Source organism: Aulonocara sp. 'chitande type north' Nkhata Bay, linkage group LG1 (genome assembly GCF_057382095.1).
Source record: "Aulonocara sp. 'chitande type north' Nkhata Bay isolate Kocher_YH1m ecotype deep benthic linkage group LG1, A_spYH_male_GT1.1, whole genome shotgun sequence".
Lineage (NCBI taxonomy): Eukaryota > Metazoa > Chordata > Actinopteri > Cichliformes > Cichlidae > Aulonocara > Aulonocara sp. 'chitande type north' Nkhata Bay.
The window spans coordinates 17,790,586-17,818,084 of NC_141344.1; the positions used below are offsets into that span (position 1 = coordinate 17,790,586).

Consider the following 27,499-nt stretch of genomic DNA (forward strand, 5'->3'; position numbering starts at 1 on the left):
TCTCGCTCCCTACAGGGTCACCATGTATGGCCATCTTCTCTCGGTATAGGTAGAATGGCAACCAGGTTAGTGCCAGTCACACACCTCATATATGTGATTTTTTCCCCCTCCTATCATATGGCCATAGTAATGTGGGGGAAAAGGTGTGCCCCCCCCCCCACACACGCACACACACACATTGATATGGACATTGAAGGAAGGAGGTTAAAAATGGTACACATTTAAACATGCAGCCCCTCTCGTAGACATCCCCAGTTGCTATTGCTTGCTGCAAGTACTGTGTGTTTATAAAAATTGTGCATCGAGCCTAGCAGATTTACGTCTGCTTGGCAAGCACTGTGTTTGACGAACAGAAGGAAAACGAAGGAGGGTGTACGAAAAGTTGGTAGGTGGGTGGTGGTTGCATGGGGTGTTGTTAGAGAGAAGGAGGGGGGAAGGATAGAGGAATAATAGCTGTTTGTGGTCCTTGTGTACGAGTGTGCGTATGCATCGCGGAAGGACGCTTAGAAGAGCACATCAATTCTGCAAGCTGTAAGAAGAGAATGAAGCCGTTTGGTAGAAGGCACTTGTCTCTTTTATTTCCTCCTCACCCTCACGCGCTTCTCTTCCTGCTCTCTTATTTAGTCTGCCCTCCTCTTCTCTGGTCTGCTCTGCCTCTACATAGAAAAGGAGGAGGAAGAGATGGGGGGGGTGAGTGAAATAGATGGAGTATAGGTCTGTTGCTTAGCACCCCCAACTTCCCCCTTCCGTGCGTGTGCACGCGCGCACACACACACACACACACACACATTCACCTCTTCCATTCCTCCAGCCTTATTTGTTCCCCATCCTTGTGTATGCATGTTGTGAGCGTGTGATGAGTGAATAGGCTGTGACACTAGAGCTGTATTAAGTGTACCTCCGTTCCCCTGGCTGAGTGGGCTGCTATTGATTGGCCTTGTCTTGCAGGGTAGAGTAATGGCTCTCCGAGGTGAGGGGGGAGGATTAGGCCACTAATTGCCATTGTGCAGACAAGATATGACTTCCCCCCCCCAGCAGCCGCCCCACCACCATCTGCACCCCTTATCTCTCTGCTTTCCTTTCTGCTACTACTTCTCGCCTCACCTCACGCTCCTTTTGCACACTCACTTTATTTTCTCTCCCCCCAAATGCTCCCCATCTTCTATCGTTTTTCACTTTCGTGTCTCACTTCATGTATCGTCAACCATCTTCTGGTCTCACATACCTTGTCTTTTTTTTTTAACTCCCCCCAAAAAACCCCAACACTGCCAGCCTTACCACCACTTCCCCTCACACACAGATTTGATTTATCAGATTCTCTGATTTTCCTCTAGACATCACCTCGCTGCATTTATCGATTCTTTCCATTATTGAGTATTAGTCAGAGTTAAGTACTTAAAATCAGTCAGTGTCCTGACCACACCTACCGTAAGCTGACGCTGTCTGTTAGGTTTTGTTGCCATGGAAACCAATGGAAGAAATGGCCGCTGAGTAAAGATGTGCTTTTTTTTTTTTTTTTGTTACAGGAAGCTGCCCTGAAACTGGCCTGAGGTTTCAGCTGCTTTTTATTTTAAATGTCTGCACGTAAACAGTCTAATGCACAAAAACACTCATGCTTGAGCGCTCATCATTGCAGTCTTCTTTTTTTTTCTTTTTTACACCACCAAAGTGTGTGTCCCATAGAGAGGTTTTGACCCACTTTGACTTTGTAATGCAGAGACATACAGCAATACTGTCCTGTCAAAGAGAAAGAGGATGTTGGTAGAAAAGGGGAAGAAATTAAGATTAAATGGGCAAAACATGAGTATCATTTAAAACAAAAAAAAGAAAAGGAAGACCCAACAAAGGCTGTGGCCTGCTGGTGAGGAGGTAGAGTTGAAGGGATATAGAAAAATGTGACCGTATCATAGGAAAGATTTACAACTTGAGGGAGAAAAAGCAAAATGTGTAGAAAGTAAGGCATGTGACCAGACCGTGACCCTGCGCTACAGGGTTTCCCTGGAGGGCTTTGTTAATGTGGCACAGCTACAGTGGAGCAGAGAAGCTCATTGGGCCAGCTTTTCACCACCTGCTGTGCGTGTGTGTGTGTGTGTGTGTGTGTGTGTGTGTGTGTGTGTGTGTGTGTTTATATGTATATGTGTGGCGGGGGGATTTCAGTCTTTGGCTACAAGCGCCACATACATACAGTATGGCTGTTGAAGCTGTATTCTTGTAGTGTGTGTGAATGTGTGTTCTGCATGTGAAGGCTGTGTGACTCTCACAAGGCTGCTCATCCTGATCATTGTCACTTCATAATAGGGGCCTTGGGCTATCCATCTGGCCCTCGGTGTGTATATGTGTGTGTTTACACCTGTGTGTGTGTGTTATCCATTGCTTTTGTAACGTTCCAAACCCTTTTTTCATTCCCTTGTGAAAGAATCAGAATCAGAATCAGAATACTTTATTGATCCCTGGGGGAAAGAGCTACAGAATCATGTTAATTTTACCTTTTACCAGTAGAGGAAAACTGGACTGTCATCTTATTTCTTACAGACTTTGACTGATCCTACTTTTTTTTTTTTTTTGTTTCTCCAGCTGCATCCTCCATCAGCAGTGAGTCACCACCAGTGTCTTCACCAGCCACCAATCACAGCTCTCCAGTCAGTACACCCAAGAGGGGTCCTCTTGGTCCTGGTCCTGTCCTGGTACCCCCAGCAGGCCACACTGTGCCAAACACTCCACCTGTAGTCACCATTGCTCCAACAAAGACCAGCAACGGCCTATGGAGAAGCGAGGGGCGCCAGGTAAATATTTCTTCAGTGTGGCCGCTTGTATATGTACATGGATAACATAGATGGCCTGTCTATAAACGTCTCATCACCCACTACCAACTAATGGATTTGTGCGTTAAACATTGCCAGCTGCCACTGGGACATCGAGGTGACAGCCTCAATGGCCCATAACATCTGTGCCCCTTCGCCCCCTCTCCAACTTGGCCCTTAGACCAGCCCAACCACAGTCCCAGGCTTGGGCCTCCTGTAACCATTCAAGCTCTCCACCGGCCTCACCCCTTTCACCTAAGCAGTCAAGTGCATCGTCTCCCTTGTCAACCTGGCACCCACTCATAGTGGGGAAGAGAGAAAGAGGGAGAGCTGCTTGCTTTGATAAGGAGTGGATTATGGATTATGGCCTTACTTTAAGCCGCCTTATCTCAGTTTAGGGCTAATAGTTCAGGCCAAGTGCACGGTTATGAACAGCACTCGGCAACATGCGGAAACTCTCTGAGCGGCTGACGGTTCCCTGGAGACAAACAGAAGGGGGATAGTGAAGAGGGAATAAGGAGGTCAGCCAGGCAGCAGTGTGTGGTAGCATTCAGACCATTGTCCTCTCTTTTGCAAACCCCTCCTGACCCCCCCCCCCCCCCCCCTCCCCTCTCTAGCTATAGTTTTTATGAAATGAACCTTTTGCAGTACAGGGTCAGTTAGAGCTGCAAGGGACAGACACACAGGAAGCCCTTGTAGAGATGCCACCATTTTTGTAATTTTGTTAGCACAGAAATTTCAAAAAGGACGGACGAAAAAGAAAACCGGCAAGAATGCCCTGTTGCTCACAATTTAAGGGCAGTAATGTGAACAAGAGGTAGGGGTGACTGGCTATGGGCTCAAGGGACAGCAACAGGGTGAAGCGACACCCCGTCATTGTTAGGGTGCCGCTTCACTCAGCACTCATAACTCACACAGAGCCAGAGAATCCTTAAGGATACACACACACATCATCAAAATCTTCCTGTAAAACAAAGATGACTTTAATGGAACTTTCTGTTACTGAATCACACAAACGGTTACAAACAGAAGGAGCAGTCAAGTTCCGAGAACCCATGCAGCATGTCCGGGAAAACTTGTCTGTTGCTGTGTGTACAAATTAATGTGTTCTGCTTTCACTGCTTTAAAAGAGCATTTTAGTGTCTCTCAGGCTGAGAGATGAGTCTGTCTTTCAGAGGGGGGTAACAGGCAAGGCAGTGAAGAAGGGAGGGCTTGGTGCGTTGGCATTTTGCTTTAATGACTGCAGGAGTCTGCTCCCGCTGCTGCCTGTAATTGCTTTATAATTGGCAATTTGGATTCATGGCTCCATCTGAGAGGCGTAAACGAGCACTCTACAATGCGCGGGGTCTCCCACCCTCACTGAGGGTTACAGGGGCCTGGCTCACACAGAGGAAGATGGCTGTTAATGGATGTGTCTTTGAGTTTGAGTGCTTGTATTTGTGCACAGTAGTGTGTGTATATGACAGGCTACTGGAGAATAGTGCAGGAATAGAAGGCCATGTATTTTAGCAGGTGAAAGGTCAAAATGGGATGGCTGCTTGAATGTGTAGGTGCCTGAGTTGACTATAAGGTGCCTTTCTCATAGGATGGAAGGTTTTTCTCTTTGTTGTTCATGTTTTTTTTTTTCATGGCCCTGATATATGTAGAAGCTACATGTTTTTAGGTAGGCATGCATCCGTACATTAATCCATACATGTGTACATGTATATACAGTCAAATGGATATCAAGCTCAAAATGTGTGTACATGACAGATATAGGCTGAATGCAGGTTTCCAAATTGCTTTGATCAGTTTGAATGTAAGTGGCTGAGATGGACGTTTCAAGAAAAACATATTTGTTTCAGCCATTCTTCAAAGATCCCACATCGCTCTCGAATCTTTGCGCATAGTTTTAGTAATTTTTTGGCATGCTAACTTAACCTGGCAGAGTTTACCCTTTGCCTACGAATCTCACAACACCATACATTATACCAATCCTGGTATATTAGTATTAGTTATGTTAGCATTCGTAATGCATTCTTGTTGTTGTTGTTGTTGTTGTTGTGTTTCCTTCTGATGGTAGTAGTGCAATGCATACTATCAGACACTGGTAAAATAAAGGAGAATTTACATTTTAATACAAAAACACTAGTGTACACTATTATTATCATTATTTAAAATCTATTTAATGACTATCTGAAAATGTGAAAATCACGAGCATCTCTTGTTGGCATAACTGGTTGCCCTTCAGTGACAGTGAAAATGGTGAAAGGAAGAAGCTGAAACCAGTCCAGCACCAGCATTTGTTGTTTTATAGGCTTCTTTGTCTGATCGTCTTATGAGACGATTTCTGTGAAATTCATTGGAAAGGAACACTTAATTCAATTTCTGTGTTAATCTATGTCTGGGACTTGCACCAATTGACAGTTATTAAGTCATAGCCATGGTTTTAAAACCGTGATTGCCTCATGACACACAAGTTGTGTGTAATGCAGAATATCAACTACTGATCACCAGAAAAATACCAGATAGTCGTTGGTCAGGTCTTGAAAATAAATTAGAATTCATTCTCTGTGTGTGTGTGTGTGTGTGTGTGTGTGTGTGTGTGTGTGTTTTCTTTTATTATTGTATGCCATCAAAAAAGGTACTGGTTGTGTACTGGGGACACACAGTGAAGGAAAGGTGCAGCTGACTCTCCACACCATGTAACGAGCATGCGTAAATAAATGCCCAGTATATTCATGCAGTCACTCAAAGTGATTGGGCTGTTTTATCCTATTCCGATCGCTTGTCATCAATCAATCAATCAAGTGATAGAAATCAATTACTGTAACTGTCAATGTACGGTTTTCTTTCACAATTATTACTCACTGATAGTTCAAGCTCATGATAATGAAGAGCGGATGGGTTGAGGAAATACACACACATTGCACCTTAAAGTTAATGTGGGTTCAGAAGAGAAAGAGTTACAAGGGCTTTCGGGACAGCCACAAATCAGCAGTGTTGGTCAGCAAGGCTGTGCAAAAAGGAATGAGGTGGAGCAAAGAGCAAACAGAAACTGCATTTTCTTTCAAAGTCACTATCTGATCGAGTTTTAACATATGTGAAGTGCTTTTTCAGGTGACTGCTGGGAGCAGCGGGGAACAACCAGCTCTCCCTGTGTTCATAAGGCTTGAAAAGAATGGCGATGGCAGTGGAGGGGATTATAGAGATGGGTGCTTTGAGAGAATCAAGTAAGATAAGATAAGATAAGATAGAACTTTATTAATCCCTCGGGTGGGTTCCTCTGGGAAATTCGATTTCCAAAAAAGCACAGCACCGACAGAAGTTACAGAGTTATACACACACACATATATATAAATACAGAGACAATATAAATAAAATATACGAAGGGGATAAATAGAATAAATAGGAATAAAAATAAAAATACAAGTGAATTGCACATTTCAAGTATTGAGTCTATTGCACCGTTGACTATTTACAAAAGTATTGCACAAAAGGTATTGCACAGTGAGGTGAAGAGGCACTACAGCTTAGTTGTTCCCCCCTCCTTTGTCCTCCTGTTTCCCCTCCCTCTCCCCTCCAGAGAGGAGTTAAACAGTCTGATGGCGTGTGGGACAAAGGAGTTTTTAAGTCTGTTAGTTCTTGTCTTTGGGAGAAGCAACCTGTCACTGAACAGACTCTTCTGGTTGTTAATGGCCGTGTGCAGAGGATGCCTGGCATTGTCCATAATGTCCATCAGTTTCTTTAATGTCCTTTTCTCTGCCACTGTCACCAGAGTGTCCAGCTTCATGCCGACCACAGAGCTAGCCCTCCTGATCAGTTTCTCCAGCCTGGATGAGTCCTTCTTTGCTGTGCTGCTCCCCCAGCACACCACAGCATAGAAAAGTACTCCAGCAACCACCGACTGGTAAAACATCCTCAGGAGGTTCCTGCAGATGTTAAAAGACCTCAGCCTCCTGAGGAAGTACAGTCGGCTTTGGGCTTTTTTATACAGGTGCTCTGTGTTGCATGACCAGTCCAGTTTATTGTCCACCCACAGCCCGAGGTACTTGTACTTGTTGACCACCTCCACCTCCTCCCCCTCTATCTGAACTGGCAGTGGACCTTCTCTGGACCTCCCGAAGTCCACAACCAGTTCCTTAGTCTTTGAGGTGTTGAGTTGCAGGTGGTTTGTGTGACTCCATGCGACAAAGTTCCTCACCAGACTTCTGTACTCCTCTTCCTGATCATCCCAGATACACCCCATGATGGCCGTGTCATCTGCAAACTTCTGAATGTGGCATAATTCAGAGTTGTAGCAGAAGTCAGAGGTGTACAGGGTGAAGAGAAGAGGGGACAGCACAGTTCCCTGTGGTGCTCCTGTGCTGCTGACCACTGTGTCAGACGTGATGTCCTTCAGCCTGACGTACTGTGGTCTGTCGGTGAGGTAGTCGGAGATCCAAGCCACCAGGCAGGGGTCCACCTCCATCCTGTTCAGTTTTTCTTGAAGCATACAGGGCCGGATGGTATTAAAGGCACTGGAAAAGTCAAGAAACAGGATCCTGACCGTGCCTTTTCCCCCATCCAGGTGTGAGTGGGCTCTGTGTAGGAGGTACAGGATGGCATCCTCCACTCCGACACCCGCCTTGTATGCAAACTGTAGTGGGTCCTGGGCATGTTGTACCTGTGGTCGGAGGAGGTTGAGGAAGAGCCGCTCTAGAGTCTTCATAAGATGTGACGTCAGTGCCACCGGTTGGAAGTCATTCAGCTCATTGGGCCGGTTCTTTTTGGGGACCGGGACGATGCAGGATGTCACACTGTTTAGCGAAGCGCAACAAATAACAAGGAGTAAACCTTAAGATTTTGTGGGGAGTGGGGGTGGGGGTTAAGAAACAGGGTTATGTGGGGAGTCTAAACATTAGAGGCATTTAATACTGGATGTTAGCGCATCAGTGTCAGTCTGGGTCAGTGGTTGTGGAACAGGATGTGGAGGTAATGGCTCACTAAATGGGATTTGTTTTATCAGAGGCAGTGGTGAGAGAGAGGGTCATACTGCTGTAAGGTCTCTCTCTAATCCCAGGGAGCCCAGAGGTTAATTTAGTGGGGCAGGAACTGCCTTCCCCTCTTGTTCACCTTCTTTATGGCTTAATCTCTTTCTTTGCTTTCTCCCCTCTTTTTCTTCTTTCTAGTTGTTCCCTTGCCAACTTCTAGTACCATTTTGCAAAACAAGAGATAAATGTTCCACCAGTCCTACGAAAACCCTCCTTACCTGTATATTCATATATAAACATCTTTCTTGTTCAACTTACAAGGGTTGTAGCGTTTTTCACTTCTCCAATTGCATTTGTAGTCAGAGGGAAACTGTAGCTTCTGAAAATGCACTCCCACTCCCACAGCAGGATGTCTTTGTAGCTCTGAAACGGTGTATGTGCCTGCTGAGTGTCTGTGTGTGTTTGTTGTGGGATTGGATAAGTGAGACCAGGCTTGCTGCCAGAGGGAGGGAGGGAGGTGAATGAGAAGGAAGAAAGAGAAACAGAGGCAGAGGGATGTTGCTTTTTGGACTTTGTTGTCTTCCCTGTAGATGTTGCTCTGCACGCACGCTGATGCGCATACACGCACTTTGCTAAGATCAAAGTTAAGATCTCTAGAAGCACGGCTGTTGTCTACCATTACCACATCCTCATCGATCATAAGGATGACATCTCTTGTTTACAATTAGAGACAAAAACAGTGAGGCTTTTTTCTTACCCCTGTCTGCCTGCTTCATCTATTTTACCAAATATCCTCCTTGGAGATTTGTTGAGCTGTCTATTTTTACAGGGAGGTGGTATGTGTGAGAAAATGTACAAAAGTGCCTGAGGTAGGAAGCAAGAGTGAGGAGGCTGCTTCACCACAAGCAGGCCTATTATTTCCCTGTTCTGTCTTCTCGTAAGATGGGTTCCATGAGCAGTGACAACCGTAACGGTCACAGGTCCTCACAAACAATGACTAAGATTCTCTCTGTATCTCTCTGCAGGCTGACGCAGGGCCTCATGGGGCCAGCAGGGAACGTCTGGGCGCAGAAGGAGCCCTCTCCCAGGAAAAGGGTGGCCCCTCAGTCCCTGCACACCTCCTGGGAAACCCCTATGCCTTTGGTCTCACTCCAGGAGCTGTCATGCAGGAGTCACGGTTTCAACCTCTTAAGTGAGTCGATCCCTGCTTTAACATTTTCTATGGATTTGCAAAGTGTACATGTTCATTCAAGGCTGTATTAAAAATACAGCAGCAACACACATGCCTTGTTGACATGGGTGCTGGGAAGCAATTTGAATTTGTATAGTTTCTTGGTAAAAAATATAATGAATTTTCACAACACCGAACACATACAAATTGAAATGACAATTTTTTTTTTCTTGTTTTGTGCTTGTACTCCCTCTGTTACCTTCAGCCTGCCCAGACAGTTGCCTAACGCAGTGCCACCTGGTCCTGTACCAGAGGAGTATCTCCGGGGTTTTCGGCCTTATGCTACAGCCGAGGATGCCCTCCGGATGCCCTCTTTGCCCTTGGGCCTAGACCCTGCCACTGCAGCTGCCTACTACTCCCACAGCTACCTGCCCCACCCTTCAACCTTCGCTTCATACAGGTAGGCCTCTGCATTTGTTGACTTGGCATCCATTTCCTCTGAGAGTGAACTGTGCAAAACCAGCACATACAACTGAAGCAGATATTTGTTCTGCTCGTTCTGCTCAGCAGTAAATGCAGTAATGTATAAATGACCAGATTTCAAGCTCTCAGAGTTAAAATGATGTTTTTTTGTTAGTTTTTTTTATGTGTGTATTTATTTAACTAGAAGTAAGATTTTTATGAAGCGTGAAGAAGTTAAAGGGAGATGCAAAAAAGACAGGGGAACACAAATTAAAATGAAATTCCAGATAAAAGACACAGAACAGAAGCACAACAGAAGGAAGGAAGTCTGCAAACAGAAGCGAGATAAGATTGTCTGTTAAAAAGTACATTCTACTACTGAGCACTGGGGGCACTGGGAGTCTTTGCAAAAGATCAGATCAGTGTTAAATGATAGCTATATGAGTGCAGGCTGTATTTTCTGACAGGCTGTTGCTAAGAACCCTCTTAGAAAATATCTGGCTCAGCTGTATCAGAAAATGCTTAACAGGCTGATTAAAAATAGATATACGTGACTGCTCCAAAGGCTGTAGTAATATTATTTGCATACTTTAGAAGTCTTCTAATGAAAGTTAAAAATAAAATAAAATAAAATAAAAACAGAATTCTTATGTTTCTATTTTGAAGCTGTGTAAGGCCAACCAGTTAAGAGCACAACCCATTTTCCATGTCTATACCCAAGCTAGGCTATGAGAGGAGGAGAGCAACAGCTTGGTTTTAAATTTTTTACTTCATGTCTAGAGCATCTGTGGGTTTGTGAGAAATTATTAAAGAATCCTGTTTATATATCTGGAAAAGGGTCTTGTTCTGAAATTTTTATTGATTGATTTTTTTCGGCATCCTTTTCAAAAGCAACAGCACGATTATTAACAACAACAAAAACAGTCAGAAATATAGTGTGGAATATTTGTTAAATTAATAGAATTTTTCATGGACACTGTGTATGATCATGTGCACTCTGTGTGTATGTTGAAAAGAGCCAGGCTTGCTTTGGGCTGTCTCACAGGCTGTGTGCTCCTGGTCTGTCAACCAAGCAAGATCACAGGACTGCAGCACCCATCACACACTGTGCTGTAATGGATTTAATGAGGGCTTGAGCAGCGGATGCCACACACATACACAAACACACAGCATCAACATACATCGCACTGTCTTCCTGGATGCTGTGTTGTGATTGAGGTTATCTGACAGACACTGTTACTTCCTTGGAAGATGGAAAAGCCTGTGATGTTCCTTCTTTGGAAGATGGAGGCACACAGGTTAATGAAAGTGAACACTGCACTATCACACAGGGAGACTGTCTGACTCCCTCTTTTCCTCTCTTCTCTCTCTCTCTCACTTTTTATCTCTCAGGATGGATGACCCGTTCTGCCTCTCTGCTTTGAGGTCACCTTTCTACCCACTACCAACAGGGGGAGCTTTACCTCCTATCCACCCCTCTGCTGTTCACATGCATCTACCAGGCATCCGCTACCCTGGAGATTTCACGCACCCCTCATTGTCGGCATTGCAGTCTGACAGGTAAAAGCCTGCTTAATTGATGAGTGCTGTATACAGTCACATTTATTTATATGAGGTATATCAAAGTGGTGTGCTGTGGTCATGGGTTGTCTTCACACACATCATCTTTCCTCTTTTGTTTCTCTCTCCACTCTGTTTTTTTTAGGCTTCAGCTAGAGGATGAGCTGCGGCAACGAGAGAGGGAACGCGAACGAGAACGCGAGCGTGAAAAAGAGAGGGAACGAGAGGCTGAGAGAGAGAAGGAACGGGAGAGAGAACGAGAAAGGGAGAGGGAACGGGAAGAGGCGGAGAGGGAGAGGCAACGAGAAAGGGAAAGGGAGAGGGAGCGCGAGAGAGAACGGGAGAAGGAGAGAGAAAGAGAGAAGGAACTCGAGAGGCAGAAGGAGAGGGCACTGAGGGAAAAAGAGCTGCAGGCATCCAAGGCCATGGAGAACCACTATCTGGCTGAGCTCCATGCCATGAGAGGACAGGAGGACCGAACCAAGCCTGAAAGACTAACCCCTAATCGGGCTGGTATGTGTCCGTGCATCCTACCTAGCCTCTATTGGCTATAGTCTTTTTACCTTTAAAGTGGATATCTCTCTGATATTTCTGACTCTTCAAAGCTGTTTTATAGACCAAATAAATACACAAAATTAATTTTTGAAGTAATAGTTTCATGAATGTAATTATCTGTTATAACATAAATGTTAAATTCTTATATACCAATCTTTCTCTACAGACAAAACCAAAGAGCCCGCTCTTCCAGCTCCCAAACCAGTCCCACCAGGAATCCATCCGTCTATAGTCCAATCACATCATGGTCTAATCTCAGGCCACAGCATCTACATGGGGCCTGGCACTGCAGGAACAGGGCTTGCAGCCTCAATGATTGCTCAGAGGAAAGACGAGGAGGAGAGGTGGATGGCGCGGCAACGCAAGCTGCGTCAGGAGAAAGAAGATCGTCAGTGCCAGGTGTCTGAATTCCGCCAGCAGGTTCTGGAGCAGCACCTGGACTTGGGTCGGCCAGGTGACACTCCAGATCACAGGACGGAGTCGCACAGGTGAGACTGCACGCTTAACTTGTTTCAGTCCAGCCAATTTGTGCAAAAATGTCATACAACATAGCATGTAGTTGCAGTATTTATTTTCTCCTGTTATCTGATAGAGACGAGCAGCTTTTGGGGCAATGTGCTCACTATTTCTGGGGGTTTTTGGCTGGCTCTGCTAGTCTGATAGGGACAGTTGTGCCTGTGGTTTTGAAGTCTTGGAGGCTGGCAGGCTTTAGAAGTTTGTTTTCAGGCAGGACTGTAAAAGAGTAAGAAGCTTCACATCTACTCTATATCTGTCCAAGCTCCCTTCCAGGCCTGACATGTAGAAAAATAATAGGCACTGTTTAGGCATTGTTGTAGGTTATGAAGAGGAATCCTGATGACTGCTGTTTCATGAGTTGACATGAGTAGGGGGTTCAAATAGCCAGCAAGTGGAACTGCTAAGATACACAAGGGCTAATACCTTTTTCATCCTCTCACTCTTGCATAGCATAAGCCCCAGACCTTATTTGTTACTGTGCCTCTGTGTGTGTTATTGTGTTTGATTCAGAAATGAGGTTGTGGTTCATGCTGGTAGGACACACACAAGATACACACGTCTGCTATCGGTAACTTACCTACAGTATAATCGCAGAATCACAGCTGACAGGCTGCAGATTGCAGATAAGACACATTTACTCAGTGACACACACACAAACACACAGAAAAGAAAACACAAACAGGAGGCATAGATAATTTGACTGGTCATGCAGTGCTTGCTCCTGCCAGGTTTGATTTGGAATGAAGTTTGAGACAGTGTCCATCAGTCTGCCATTACCATTTCCTTTCCCCCCACTGTATCATTCTTTCCTTTACAACCTTGCTCTCCCTTTAAGGCTATTTTCTTCTACTCTCATCATTTAACGTGAGCCCTATTCTAATAATTCATTGTTCTTCTTAAGCTCTCTCTGTCAGTTCTTCTCTTCTCCAGAAACCTGTTAGGAGAACATTGCTCCGGCCTCTTCCTCAGTATACTGCTCGCTTCCTGTGTGTGCATGCCTCACTACAAGGGCCTACCAGATCAAAAACAGCTCTTTATATCTGGAGGACAGTGTGTGTGCCTTGGCCACATTCTCACTCTGCTCTGGGCTACTCTGTCTGGGCTTGATAACACTGCTTTGCACAGACACGCAGATCCACAGACATACTGACATGGATGAAAGGAAGTAGGCAGGGCATATGGGCAAATGTTGTGCGTCCCTGCATAGCATGCATGATTCAGAAACACTATTTCTCAATTTTAGAAGAGATATGGGTGTTACCCTGCATGTATAACAGATTAATAATTGCTGTTCCGTTGTATCTCTGCAGACCAATACCTAATCATCATGAACCAGGAAACAGGGAACTCAACCCTCTCTTAGGTGCCCCTCCACCTCTCATCTCCCCCAAACCTCCACAGCCACCGCGTGAACATCACCCTCCGCCTCCTACCACCCTGTGGAACCCTGCATCTCTTATAGACACAGCCTCAGAGTCGAGACGTAACCATGAGCCCTCAGGGATGGGACACTATGAGCTCAGTCGGCTGCCCCCAGGACCCTCCAGATATGAAGACGGAGCCCGAAGAAGAGACGGTGGTGCAATGGAGAAATATCCTCCTTTGAGAGGTCCCCCAGGTCTGCCTGAGCCCAGCACATACCTTGCTGATTTAGAGAAATCCGCCCATTCATTTTTGAGCCAGCAGAGGGCTTCCATGTCTCTCTCCAGCCAATATGAACTGGAGGGAAGCCTGAAAACCAATGCTGGAATAAAGAGCCTCCAGGGTCACCCAGGGTATAGTAGACATGGACAAGCAGTGGTTTCTGGGCCAGCAATGGGACTGGGACAGGTAGCCTCATTGGGCATGGTCCCAGACGCAAAGCTGATCTATGACGAGTTTCTTCAGCAGCATCGGAGGCCTGTCAGCAAGCTGGACCTGGAGGAGAAGAGGAGAAAGGAGGCCAGGGAGAAAGGTACTTACCCACATACTATGATGAGATGTATAACTTGCTTGGAAAATCAAAGATCAGTTCTTTTTTTTTTTTATAGATATAGAACTGACATCCTCATTAGAGAATTTAAAGAGCTGAGTGTCAGGGGTGACCTCTGTGTTTGCTGCAGGGTACTATTATGAGCTGGATGACTCATACGATGAGAGTGATGAAGAAGAGGTGAGAGCCCACCTCAGGAGAGTAGCAGAGCAGCCTCCACTGAAACTGGATGACTCTACAGAGGTAAAAAGATTTTCCAACACATGCGCTTTTGCATGATTGAAGAACACAGAAGCGCTCATGATGAAACATCACAGTAAGATGATTGTTTTTCTCATCTCTGTACAGAAACTGGACTTTCTGGGAGTGTTTGGCCTGACCACAATGGGCCGACGGGATGAGCTGGTGCAGCAGAAGCGAAGGAAGAGAAGGAGGATGCTCAGAGAGCACAGTCCCTCCCCACCTGCCTCACAATCAAAACGCACTCCTCCACCTCAGCTCAGCACACGTTTTACCCCTGAGGAGATGGACCGAGCGCCAGAGTTGGAGGATAAGAAGCGATTCCTCACCATGTTTAGACTGTCCCATGTGACCGTACAGCAGAGAAAAGGTAAGGCAATTTTTAGTGAGAAAGAGATTAGAGCATTCTACACTTTTGATTCGCTTACTCATTTTTGCTTTAACCCTCCAGGTAGGTAGGTAGGTAGGTGTGTGTGTGTGTGTGTGTATATATATATATATATATATATATATATATATATATATATATATATATATATATATATATATATATATATATATATATATATATATAATTTTATAAAAAAATTTTTTTTTTTTTTTTAAATAAATGTGCATCTTTTAGTTTTGCTTTTTTATGGTTGGTGGAAGAGCTAACCTTGCCTATCAGTGCATGAGTGGCTTCCTCGTTGCAAAAGGAAAGATCTCCTGTATGAAACGGGCCATGCTTGTTGCCTTCAATGAGAGAGTTTCATAAATTGGAGATACAGACTACTGTTCCCTGACACTGACAAATGTTTGAACATTATATCAAGGAATAACAGGGCACACATCTATATGCTTTGGCAATCTAGCTAGTAACTCGTACAGCACAGAACTGCCCCAGTGCCTTTAACGCACCATACCAAACACCTCCATCAATTATTCATATCTTTTCTCTTTGACATCTCATTTCAGCAGTGTGAAGAAGAAGACTGATTGCATGCTCATTTAGCTAATAGAGAGTACTAGTCATTTTCAGTTCATCCTACATCTCATTAATGCTTTACTTCCATTACCTTCTCTCGAGGTAGCTTGCTGACTTAAGCCTCAAAGGAAATAAGGGGTTGAAGTGATCTTGTCAGTGCCATATACCTATATTAAATGCATCGTATTGAACATATTTTTAACATAACATATATATTTAACAATGCATTCCAAAAATTGACTTATGTCAGGGTTCTCTTTACACGGCCAAAATGTGCCTAAATTTCAAAAATAGACACCCATGCACTGACTGAATTGGGAGGGGCGGCAGTAGGCTTACAATGATCTTAGTCTAATACTCTTCATTTATTCTTCATTTACTGTTTCCTAATCACAGATGACATGCCTCCCACACTGTCAGGCCACCTCCTTTTACACACACACACATCGCACTTGGCAAAATGAGTGCTACTGAGTGAAACTGGAAATAAGACTAGGACTGATGCAAAATGTGTTTTTTTTATTTTTTTATTTCTTTATTTCTTTATTTTATTTTTTTTCCTGTTTTAGATAATGAAAGGGTAGTGGAGCTGCTACAGGCAATTAAAGAAAAGACTGTGACCTTGGATACCATCAGACATGCTCCACATCCACTGTGTAAAAGTCCTCCAACTCAGATCTCTAGTAAGTTACGTGCTAATGAACATAAACACACACAACTTGTCATCCCTGAAGTAATGTTAAAGTGGTGCTAATCTGTGTAATGCAAATGAAGAGGGGTTATAATTGGGGCCGTGAATGTGAAGATGTAAAGTAACAACAGTTTCTCATTGCATTGTAATATTGTGGATCTTGACCTCATCAGCACAAACATATGTTTAAATGATTGCAGATCCTGCATTCTCCCAGCCTCCCTCTGAACCAGAGGAGCACCACAGTGTCAGACCACGCAGCCCCTCCTCACATTGCCCAACATCCCCCAATGGGCATCCAAAACCCCTTGGGGACACATTAAGACCAAAGGCACCCCCTTCTCCAGCTGTCTACCCAGACAAGGCCCGGGGGCCCAGTGAGGGACCGATCTCAAAGAGGAGCTCCAGCCTGCTTAACAGCTTGAGGCCCCCACTCCCCCTGCAGGCTAAAGAAGGTCATCACAGCATCAATGGACGCATACAACCACGGGACTTCGCCCCAGAGGAATTTGCCCAGCAGTTCCACGAATCTGTGCTACAGTCCACTCTGCAGAAACATAAAGGTAAACAGCTCAAAATAAGGTCTAATAGGCATCTTTGGAAAGGTGAATACATGGAGCGCAGGCCAACATAACTTTTGGAGAGACTATCAAATATGAAGAAATGATGGAAAATATCCCTATGTGTAAAATATGAAATTGATGAAATGTAACATCTCTTTCTTCTCCTCAACATTTGTCCATTAGGTGGAGCCGCAGGGGTGTCAGAGTCATCCCACCTCCAGGAGTCCTCTGTTCACTACAACATTCCCGAGCTTCAGGGCCCTCCTGGCCGACCACCACAGCCACATTCACAGTCCCACTCAACTCCACAGTCATTTCCACATCCACTTTTGCACTCTCACCCTCAGCCCAACGGGCAGCACCTCTCGATGCCTCAGCACAGGGAGGCATCGGGGATGAGGGAGGACATGTCTGGTCCAGAGGACTCTGAAGAGGAAGACGAGGAGGAGGAAGAAGAGGCTTCAGTTTTCAAGTGGCAGGGGATTGAATCTATATTTGAAGCTTATCAGGAATATGTGGAAGGTAAGTAGCTGAGGTGCCTGTGTATTACATGGACTGATATTAGATCACTTTACATACATAAACAGCTTTAACAGTCCCTCTGTTATTATCACTGTATAATTTTATGAGGGATTAGAGGTTTTCTTTATTCTTTGGAATATATACTGAGATTACTGATTGTGCACAAATACATATTATTTTGCATATGTCATTGATTTATCCCCTAAATCAGAATTACTTGTTTTAGATCCAACTATACATTTTTTCCATCATTGAGCATGATCTACAAATATGCAAATTGGACCCGCCTTCACCTTTTAGCTCTTTGCCTGCAGCGAGGCCCTACTTTCCTATTCACTCCTGTGAACCCCACTCAACTACGCATTCTCCTGCTAGATGTAAAGAGGCACAGTGCTAATATTCAGTGAAGAAAAAGAAAAACACAGTGCTTAAACTTGTAAATCTGAATGTGTGGAGCACTTTGTTCCAGCAGGTCATGAAAAAAAGTCACAAAAAGCTTAAAAACACCCACAATACATTGGGTAATCAATCGCATATATCAAAAATAAAACACTGAAAGTAAGGTAACTAACTGTAGTCAACATCTGTAGTTTCTATAAATAAATTATGTCATATAAATACATTTCTGGATGGAAAAACTACAGTAGAAATAAAGAATATTAAAGGCAACCACACATTTCTGGTTTATTACCACTGCACATGCCTGGGAAAAGTAAATAAAACAGGTAATAATAATGAAATAATGATTTATGAAGTTTGAAAGAGTTGTCACATTATTTCTGTAATGTTCTGTGTTTTCGTGTCACTTCCTTATGAGTATAATGTATATCCTATTTTAAGTTGTTGTAGCATTCTGTCACCACTAGAGGGTAGTAGTCATTGTTCATTTTACACAATTCAATTTGTATTTAGTATTTGTACAAGAAAATTAGTGAAAAATGGTTGAGTTGATCTCTAATTACTCCCAGTCTCACATTCACAGCCTGCCACTAGTGTATTTTAAGACCTTTAACAATGAAGGCAGGAGCCTGAAGACATTTGCAGCAGATTATCCTGCATCTATTTAGATGGTCCAAATTCTGCTAATCCTGTTTTTCTTCATTTTCTCTTATTCCCTTTTCTGATCCAGAGCAAACTTTGGAGCGACAAGTACTGCAGAGCCAGTGTCGAAGACTAGAAGCTCAGAACTACAACCTTAGTCTAACTGCTGAGCAGCTGTCTCATACCATGGGGGTAAGACAAGCATACGGAGCCACTTAAGCTGAGGCCAGGAAGTCAAAATATTTACTACATAACTGCAAGTGACTTAGCAGCGGCGCTCTGCTAAGAAATTATGAGCATGTATAATAGGAGTGGGTGCACAACTTTACTTATTTTCGTAGATCAGTGGTTTCATAAATAGCAGAGCAAAGTAAAAACTTATACTTTACACTATTGGCCTCTTCTGATTAATCACTGGAATCCAGACAGCTTTTCTTTATTACACTCATATCATTGCTTTTCTGTTTTTCACTTATCTTTGTAAATATTGTTATATATAGCACAGGTTTGCCTTCTCATGAAGATCACTGTGAATTAAAATATATATATATTCTTATATATTTTTAATGTCCTTGGTTACCTAGGAGCTGATGTCCCAAAGACAGAAGCTGGCAGTGGAAAGAGAGAAGCTACAAGCAGAAATGGAACACTTCAGGAAGTGTTTGACGCTGCCACAGACACACTGGCCAAGAGCCGGCCATTATAAAGGTTACCCTCCGAGGTGACCATGACGCTGATTTTGATAGCCCTTGGGCCCCAGCCTCCTCCCCTTTCAGACTGACTCCCAGAGTTTATTTTTAATGGCCTGGTCCTCATAGCTCCATGGAGGATAATACGGCTGGCTAGATACGATGAATGAATGAATGGAGTGAATGGATGGATAGATAGATAGGTGAATGCAGAGGAGACCGGACCATTCAGTGAAGTACAGGCAGTCTTTGGATTATGGGTCAACAGGGACTGCACCACAAGCCACTAATGTGTGCCAATGTAGCCAACTCCAAGATCAGTGAGTGTATGGGGCAGAAAAACCTGAAGATCAACATGACACCTGCTTTTCATTCTTCAGTCCCTGCTGCGCTATTGTTCAGTCCCTGCATCCCTCACCGCCACAGCTACACAGACAATCCTGCCAATGAGGGAGCAGCTACCCCCAGAGGGGGGTGTCGTTACAAGACTTGAAAGCTCCAAATCTCCAAATGAAGACCTTTGGTCATTTGGGACTGATTTCTTTTCTTTTTTCCTTTTATTTTGTGGCCACATGAGCTTTTGAACTGGAAATGCACTTAATAAAAGCTGAAGAACTACCTGGTGGTACTGTGTTACAACAAAGAACTGTTCAAATTAGGGAAGAACTTAGAAAATGCACATTTTTGGAAAGAATTAAGTAAATGTTTTATTTCGAAATAGAAAATTTCAAAATAAGAATTTTAAAAGGTGCTTAAGCCTTGTATTGTATATAATATGAAGACTTAAAAAGAATTTTGTATGTTTTTATTACTTTAATCATTGTTCTTTTAAAAGAAAAAGCCTGCCATTTTATATGTTTATGCTTTTTGGGTTGAAAAAAAAGAAAGCCTTGCTTTTAGTGTTTGTACTGCTGCTGGCTAGAACAGCTTGTTTTGAGACATTTAGCAGAGTGAGAGGAAGCAGGATGCATTCCTCTTATTCTGTCCCGGCACTGCGCAGCTGAGACCCCAGCCACAGCCACCTTATCTGGCCTCTGAGCTCAGCAAAGCTTACTTAGAGGTCCTGAGATGTGGCTCATGCCCTCCACTCCCCCTTCATTCACAGCAGTGTGTCTCTGTTTTAATGCCCATTTCATCAGCTCCTCCCAGTCAGCTTTACTGTTGCTGGCATGACCAGTTAAGTACTCATGCAGAAACCAGATCCACAGCCACTTTTTTTTTTTTTTTTTTTTTTAAACTTGATTTTCTTGATTATTGTAAGACATTTTCTTACACAGCCAGCAGATAAATCTTGCTTTATCCTGTTTTTGGACCTTCACTTTACTTTGTATGACGCATAGCATTGAACTCAAACACACGATATGACGGTTTGCGGTATGCCTTACAAGATCAAGCCCCTGTCAGCAGCCATGAGACGAAATGGTGCCAAAATAATGATAAAACTATAGCATAGTAAATTATTAGTTGCAGTTGGGTAGCCAAACATACAAACCAGAATGGCCATCTTATACTGCTGAATATGTTTGACATAACATCATCTACTCTTTGCATTTCTCTATTTTTAGGACGCTCTCCACCCACACAAAGTTGCCAAGATGTCCTAGAAACCAGGCAGGACGCTTTAACTGAGCAGCTCCTGGTACATTTAAAATCAGAAAGGTTTGCTTTACCTTGGATATCTGTTTACAACCTCCATCTGCCCCCCATCTTCCTAATGAGATTTGGCTCGTATTACAGTGACTTTCTACCCTGTAATTCATCTTGTCTCCACCTTATGGTTCTATGTGCACTTGGAGACCTCAGACACAGTGAAATGAGGTGTCTAGGTCATCGTTTGACTTGTGTGGTGGTGGGATGTTTGATGTGAGTGGGTTAAGGATTTCAGTATTTGCAAATAAAAACTTTAAAAATGTACCAATATTTAATTTATTTTTTAAAAAAAGTACTGAAGCACAACTTACCCCCTTACATACACTTTTTTACAAGTGCCTCAAGAATTTGGGAGCATGTGAATGAGTTTCCGTCTACAGGACAGACATTACATGACATAACATCAGTGATCAGGGACTTTGCATATTACATCCAAGTGTCTACTGTATGTCATACCTTTCAAATATGTACAAGTCACCAACAGATACCAAGTTTCTTTCATCCAAATGAGTCACAAGACAATTTTTTTTATATATAAATGACACGTAAGCCAGTTTAGAGGAATACAGAGTGTAGTCAGATTTTTTTTTTTTTTTACAAAGAAGAAAGCCAACAGCGTAATCTATCTGTAAGTGAAGGAGCATGCATGCTGAGGTAAGCTGCCATTGAGCTGGGGAGGAAGGTGCAGTGTGGTAAGCCTCTCTTGCTCAGCCTCCCCGTGTCTCCAACCCACGCACGCTCATGCAATAGCCCCATTACTCAGTGGAGGATGTCTAGATGCTGTGAAATCCTGTTTTTAAAATGTACTTGTTTGAATTCATTGTAATGTAATATATTCTTTGTTGAATGTAGTAATTAGGTATTTATGAATATATGGCTGTGATTTCAGACAAAAAAGAAAATAAAATATTTCAAAAATGTTAAATATCAACCTTTGTCTCTTTGTGGGTTCTGGTTTAACAGCTGGACATTTTGCTCTGGAGATTAGGAAACGGATTCATTTTCGGTGCAATCCTGAGAACAATATCAACCAATATTATCCATCTTTAGAATAAAATGCAACAAGAGTTGAGTGGAATTCCTTTTAATGTGGGTTTTTCCCCCACCTACGTACATTTTAGGAAGGAATTGTTTAGTTTACCAATGTTTGACAGAAACCACATTCATTCTAGTAAACCAGAAAACATCTTTTTTAATCACTAACACAACAAGATCAAAAATCACAATAAGACTGATTAAAAATTGTGAGGAAAAAAAGTATACATGTATATACTCTGTTTACATGCACATACATACATTTTGAAACCTAATGACAACATTAACAAATGATACACTAACTGCAAACAGCAGATTCACACAAATCAGACCGGAGAGCAACATGATAACTTAAATAGTTGAGTAAATCTCTTCACTTTTCCAGAAAACTGTCTTTAATGTTAGGTTTAACCCCAGTCTTGCTAAATCCAACCCTTTTTAGCAAGCCTTGTGTGTGTTCAAGCTTTTTTACCAGTAGTCCATGAACTGCCCTTCACTGCAAGTTGGACCGTAGCTTGTACATACAGTTGAGAGTATCAAGAAGAAACGCTCGTATGGTGTTGATCTCCATCAGAGTAAGGTTGTCCAGCTGTGGACAGAAAGAGGAATTAGGTATATTCAAAGATTTAAAATAACACTGTTACTCTGTGACACAGTAGGTAACTCAATGATAAACAGGTGAAAGTTCATTGTGACTTTCACTGTTGATATGCGGTATGGTATTGTCAGCAATTGCAACATAACCAATGAATCTTTTATTACTGGGTTTTTTTTATGTTGATTTGCTGTAATACCATAGACTGTATAGAAAAGATGGGCACTTTCTCAACTGACATCACCCATTGATTTGTGAAGTCCCTATGAGAAGCCTCAAGCCAAATGTTTTCACCGTTGCCGTCTTAATAATGACGAAACCGGACATGAAAAGCTACTACAGACTACAAGTCTGCCTGCAGAGAGCGTCTGTCTTCAGATGTGGGCAGTCCTTTCTGTTGAATCAAAATAGCCATCATGCTGTTCCTATAAGGCTTAAAACTTGGGTTTGAGACCATAAACACGTCAGTAAAGTGTTTCATGAGGTCATAGGGAGCCAAAAGGTTTTTCTTCTATACTGTCAGCCCTCAACCACATGAATCACCCCCTGCAGGTCATCAGAAAGAATGCAAGTGTAAGACATTTCCACATTAGCTTTACTTTTAAGACAGTGTGAGGAAAACACCTAAAGTGGGAGTGTAGCTGTTAAGAAAACACATTATGGAACACTTAAATCAGATTCTACATTACCTATAGATAACATTTACTGAATGCTTATATACAGCCAATTAAATTGGGGGAACTTAAGGTGATGCCACTTTTTCTAAAGGATCTCAATAAGCAATGGGTCCACAACTTGAAGGGATAATGAATAAATGTCACACTGTCCTTTTATGTGGAACTGGTAATTCTGTTATTATGCTGTTGAATTTGTACTTACTTTGCATCTGTTTTCAACTCAATTAAATGTTCAAAACTCAATGGTTAAGTGACAGCAGAGAATACTAAACACCCTACATGTGATCAGTTTTACCTTGGCATAAGCTTCCTGCTGACTGATGAAACGGTCAGCAGACAAGCGGAGCTTGGCAATGCGAGTATCCCAGATGTCTTTGACCAGTGTACGGATCTCATCTGCTTTAGGAATGTTGTCAGACGCGCTGCAGAAACACAGAAACCTCTTTTAAGGGGAGGGGGCACATACACCAAGCACACAACAGTACTGAGGGCTGTATTTCTGTGGATTACTTAATTGTATATGACTCACTGGTTTAGTAGCAGCTTGGTAAGCTCCATGTAGTAAGGACTAGGAACAGGTGTAAACATATCCTCTTTTCTCTCAAGGTCTCGCATCTCCTCCAGTTTCTCTGCACAGTGAAGGAAAATGTCAACAGCAGCAAACTGCAGCGACACACAAAAATGCTGAAAGATTTTCAAGATTCCTCTTTTCTGCTGACTTTTGTAGGAGAAGTAAAACAGAAATTCCAAATAAAACCACCAATGAATTTATTCTTTTCAGCATTTTCCATATGGAAAAGAAATATTAAAAACTTATATGTGATTACTCATGAAAGTGGCCACTTTCTCATTACTTTCATACATTGTTTTAGTAAGTATCCAAAACATACAAGTTTCATTATATAATTTTTCAAGGGATCTTATATCTGTTTTCACTCTTATATGCTTTTCATACAAGTTTCACACAAGACAGATACAAACTTTATAAGATTTATATTTATCTTTTCCATATGGGTTCTTACAGCATACAGACCAACAACGACATACACATATTTTACACATTTTGCATTTGTAATGAACACAAAATCTGAATTATTTGCCTCTTACAACTAAGGAAACAATCTTACTGCATTTCTTGTGCCCATTTTTGTTTTACTTATCTAATGCAAATTTGGAAAAATAGTTTAGCACTACTTACATGTCAAAGTTATGGCAAGGCAGGTCTAGGCTTAACATGGCATGCCAGTAATGATTACATATGTCATAATGTGAAGGAAAAAATACTCAAAATACTGAAAGACCCTCATCTGAAACATTTTTAAGTAATCCTCTCAGTTCATGCCTGGAAACAAACGCCTGCAAAGACCGCATCAGGAAAAACTTTGAACTTTACCAACATCCATCCACTCAGGAGGAATAATTCTACACTTCTGTCTCTGTTTTAGGTTTAGAGCCAGCCACACGGGAACATCAATAGGTAGTCCAGGGTTGAAGGGACCCAGATCTCCCTGAGAACACAAATACACATATTTTATTGTGCAGCACAATGCATTCCCCACTTCAGTGAAGTTGGAAAGATACGCATTTGCACTTTCATGATTAATAAAAAACATTGCTAGAAGATAAACAATGTCTCTTTCTAACAGCAGCAACTACAAGTTACAGTCTGATTTACATCAAACGAGCCATCCTGAGAGCTTGATGAATAACACGGGCTCTCTTGTGCAGCCAGCTATGTAAAAAAATACCAAAAAATATTCCATGAGTTTAGTAAGTAAAGAAAGTAAGTAAAAGTTTATTTATATAGCACCTTTCAAGATAAAATCACAAAGTGCTTCGCAGAAGTTGAAACATAAAAACAAAAATCAACCAAAAGCAAGTTTAAAAAGATGAGTTTTTAGCTGTTTTTTATTTATTTATTTATTTATTTATTTATTTATTTCAAAAACCACTGAGTCCGCAGATCTCAAGCTCAAAGGGAGCTTGAGACAGTACAGTGTACTGTCATTAAATTCACATCATGCTGCGGGGGGATCTTGTTAGCTGTTATTTATTTTTAAAATTTAAAAAGAAAAAAAAAGGGGGTTTGGAAAATGGAAAACACCATGACAGTGTATGAGATTTTAGAGAATTATTGAACAATAATTCTCTAAAATCTCATACACTCTCATGGTGGCTCCAAAAATCGCGCATTCATGTGTTGACTGTCAAGTCTGCTTTGTTTATATAACAGATTAGACCCAAAGTGTTTTACAGACAGGCACAGTTACATTGCAAGTTTCCCAAAAAAGAAAATAATCCAAATCAAACAAAATACATAAAGCTGAAAAGTGTGTTTTATTGCAGTGCTGAGCCTGTATTTACTTGATCAATAATAAAAGCTGCAGTATAATATAGCAATAATAGTTCGGGGTACTTTTTGAAAGGCCAAAGATACGGTACCGAATATTATTGGAGCTTCAATTTTTTCGAAATATATTTAGACAGATTTTATTTTAGCTGGAGCGACTTATATTTATGTAAATGGTTCGTTAAAGTCTGGAGTTTGAGAGATGAGGCTTTTTTTGTGCGTGTTTTAATCAGTCACTGAGTGAAGTGATCCACTCAAACAGAAACATCTTTACATACATACCTCCAGCTTTAAACTGAGTGTGTCGTGATATAATACAAGGTTTTAGCCCAAGGTTTAGCTAATATTGCTACAGTAACTGTCAACGTCTCAGTATCTGGTCAAAAACCAGCTACTTAAATACAGACACAACTGACTTACCCCGATTAAAAAGACTTTATCTAGGCTGAAATTTGGTATTATCTTCACCATCTCTTTCTCCGCAAGGAACTCGACCTCCGAAGCATCCATATCTGTTTGGTTTTTGTGTGTGTTCAAAAACTTCCGTCCCACTCGAACTGCACTACAAACCGTTCCCGCGCTGAAGGCAGCATTAACCGACAATGAAGTCAAGCAAAAGACAACTACGTCATCAACAGGAAGCGCAGTATCGCAAAAGTGAACATTATTGTGTGCCGTATTACGGCACGTCACATTTTTATTTTTCTGTATAATTTCTCGAATCTCGGTGTTAATTGCATTTTTAAAATTGTTAATTTACGTGTGAGGTGCGGGCCTGGCCGTGACGAAGCTGACCATACCTTAAATTTTAATTTAGCATTGTCTGGCCCGGAAGAAGGAAGTGGGCCATGTGAGTGACAACAGTTGCAACTAAACTCCACCAGATGGCAGCATTCACCAGGCAATAACAAGAAAGGTGGCAGTGACCTTTTACATGTGAGAACAAAGTTAGATGTTTTTGTCAGTGACTGGGTCTGAACCCATTAGAATCGTGGGTGAGGAGGCTGAATCAGTGGACAGCTAACAACAGATACTTGGCGTTCAGTGACAGACTGTACTGAAGAATCTACAGCGATGCTGTGTACAAGAAGGGGATCAACTGATTACTTTCTGAGGAAGTCCAGATCCTTCAGTGTGTTCAGCAAGATGTTGAAGAACTTCTGCCGGTCTGTGCCAGCATCCAGGCCAGCGATGACGTTAAGATCATCAGTTCATCTGGAGGCATTTGGGTCAGTGAGAGACAGGAGGTCACTGAATATCATGGACAACCCGTCACACCTGCTCCTTTCTACACTACGGAGCTCATTCTCCCTCAGACTTATTCAACCTTGTTGCCATAAAGAACCATTCTTGCATTACCACTCTGCAGAATTCTGTTTTACATAACCTCAGTCTTATTATGTTTTCTATTTCATTCATTTTTTATCACAGTTTTACATGCAATTTTTCACTGCCTCATATTTTACGGCCTTTGGTGTTTTCCTGTAGTTATTTTTAAAAAATGTTTCTGTTGTCTGTTATACTGTTTTTATTTTTATTCCTTCTGATGCTGAAGTAATTTGCCTTTCGGGATCAATAACCCCATCCAAAGGATTCTTCCTGGTTGTACAAAAGCTCTCACAACATTCACACCACACATCTCAAATAAATTTGCCAAGATAAAACGAACAAAGAAAATTGACAGAAGACACCACAATCTATTATTTAAAACAGCAATGAAACTTCTTCATAAATCCAAACCATTTATTTTAATAGCATCTGCTCTCAAATCCACTTCAAATATTTCCTGTCAGTGGACTGTGCTTGAGGTATTTCTGCAGAAATGCACCTATGCTGTAGTTAGACAGAATTAGTTTCAGTTCATTTATCGTGCACTGATAGAAGAAGTACTTATCTTTACTGAAACTAGAATACTACATTCACAATTTAAACCACTTTCACATCTCTAACATCTCTGTTTTAATTCCATTTTTTATTTTGTTTATTACTATTGTTTATTTATTTTTGCTGATATGGCAGCGTGCAAGTAGCATGTAAGGTGTAACTAGTCAATGTAGGGACCATTTTATTAGCTTTTTATACATTTAAAAATAATGTAAGTTGCTGTCAGATTTCTGTTGTCTCACTTAATGTGCTGGAGTAGAAAGCAGCATAAAATGAATATGGATATTAGGAAAATATACAGTGTCATTTGTTTAAAAACTTCCATGAGTTCTTCCCAGATATGGCCACACTGTCATTTAGTTTTCATTTTACAAGAATTACATTATGCAGAGTATGGGAGACTGAAGCTATAGATTAGAATGGTCACAAAGCATGAAATAATCTGTAGACACGTGCGAATATGAACTTTGCACCACTAAATTATTAGAAAACCGCAGCTACTACAACCATTCATGACCTCTAGCACTCTGAGGTTAGCTGACAGTGTTTTTTGGCTGTACCTTGGTCCAGGTTAAAGACAAAAGGTGATTGTGGCTCCCAAGTTAT

The 27,499-nt window shown here is 42.1% G+C and overlaps 2 protein-coding genes across 4 annotated transcripts in view; one reads left to right on the forward strand and one right to left on the reverse strand.

The window, feature by feature from the left end:
• Positions 1–19,320, forward strand: part of gse1b (Gse1 coiled-coil protein b) — a 165,759-nt gene extending 146,439 nt beyond the window's left edge. The window contains exons 4-17 of the mRNA XM_086286088.1: positions 2,575–2,783; positions 8,779–8,945; positions 9,190–9,384; positions 10,779–10,946; positions 11,092–11,459; positions 11,668–11,989; positions 13,328–13,971; positions 14,120–14,232; positions 14,338–14,599; positions 15,766–15,879; positions 16,088–16,450; positions 16,634–16,972; positions 18,102–18,205; positions 18,598–19,320. Coding sequence (XP_086142214.1) covers positions 2,575–2,783; positions 8,779–8,945; positions 9,190–9,384; positions 10,779–10,946; positions 11,092–11,459; positions 11,668–11,989; positions 13,328–13,971; positions 14,120–14,232; positions 14,338–14,599; positions 15,766–15,879; positions 16,088–16,450; positions 16,634–16,972; positions 18,102–18,205; positions 18,598–18,738 — 3,509 coding nt within the window. The 3' untranslated portion in view covers positions 18,739–19,320. The remainder of the gene's footprint in view (positions 1–2,574; positions 2,784–8,778; positions 8,946–9,189; positions 9,385–10,778; positions 10,947–11,091; positions 11,460–11,667; positions 11,990–13,327; positions 13,972–14,119; positions 14,233–14,337; positions 14,600–15,765; positions 15,880–16,087; positions 16,451–16,633; positions 16,973–18,101; positions 18,206–18,597) is intronic.
• On the reverse strand, positions 579–25,615 carry gins2 (GINS complex subunit 2). 3 transcript variants are annotated; one of them, XM_086286107.1, is made up of 6 exons: positions 25,430–25,615; positions 24,053–24,167; positions 23,189–23,288; positions 22,955–23,081; positions 21,860–21,976; positions 579–656 (listed from the first exon to the last, which is right to left on the reverse strand). In XM_086286107.1, the coding sequence occupies exons 1-5, from the start codon at positions 25,517–25,519 to the stop codon at positions 21,881–21,883; spliced, it is 528 nt and encodes a 175-aa protein (XP_086142233.1). In that variant the 5' UTR covers positions 25,520–25,615; the 3' UTR covers positions 579–656; positions 21,860–21,880. The 3 variants fall into 3 exon arrangements, with proteins under 3 accessions (XP_086142233.1, XP_086142230.1, XP_086142225.1); XM_086286104.1 differs by lacking the exon at positions 579–656 and adding an exon at positions 15,760–16,876; XM_086286099.1 differs by lacking the exon at positions 579–656 and having other exon boundaries at positions 21,525–21,976; positions 25,430–25,613.
• Positions 25,616–27,499: the final 1,884 nt, after the last annotated feature.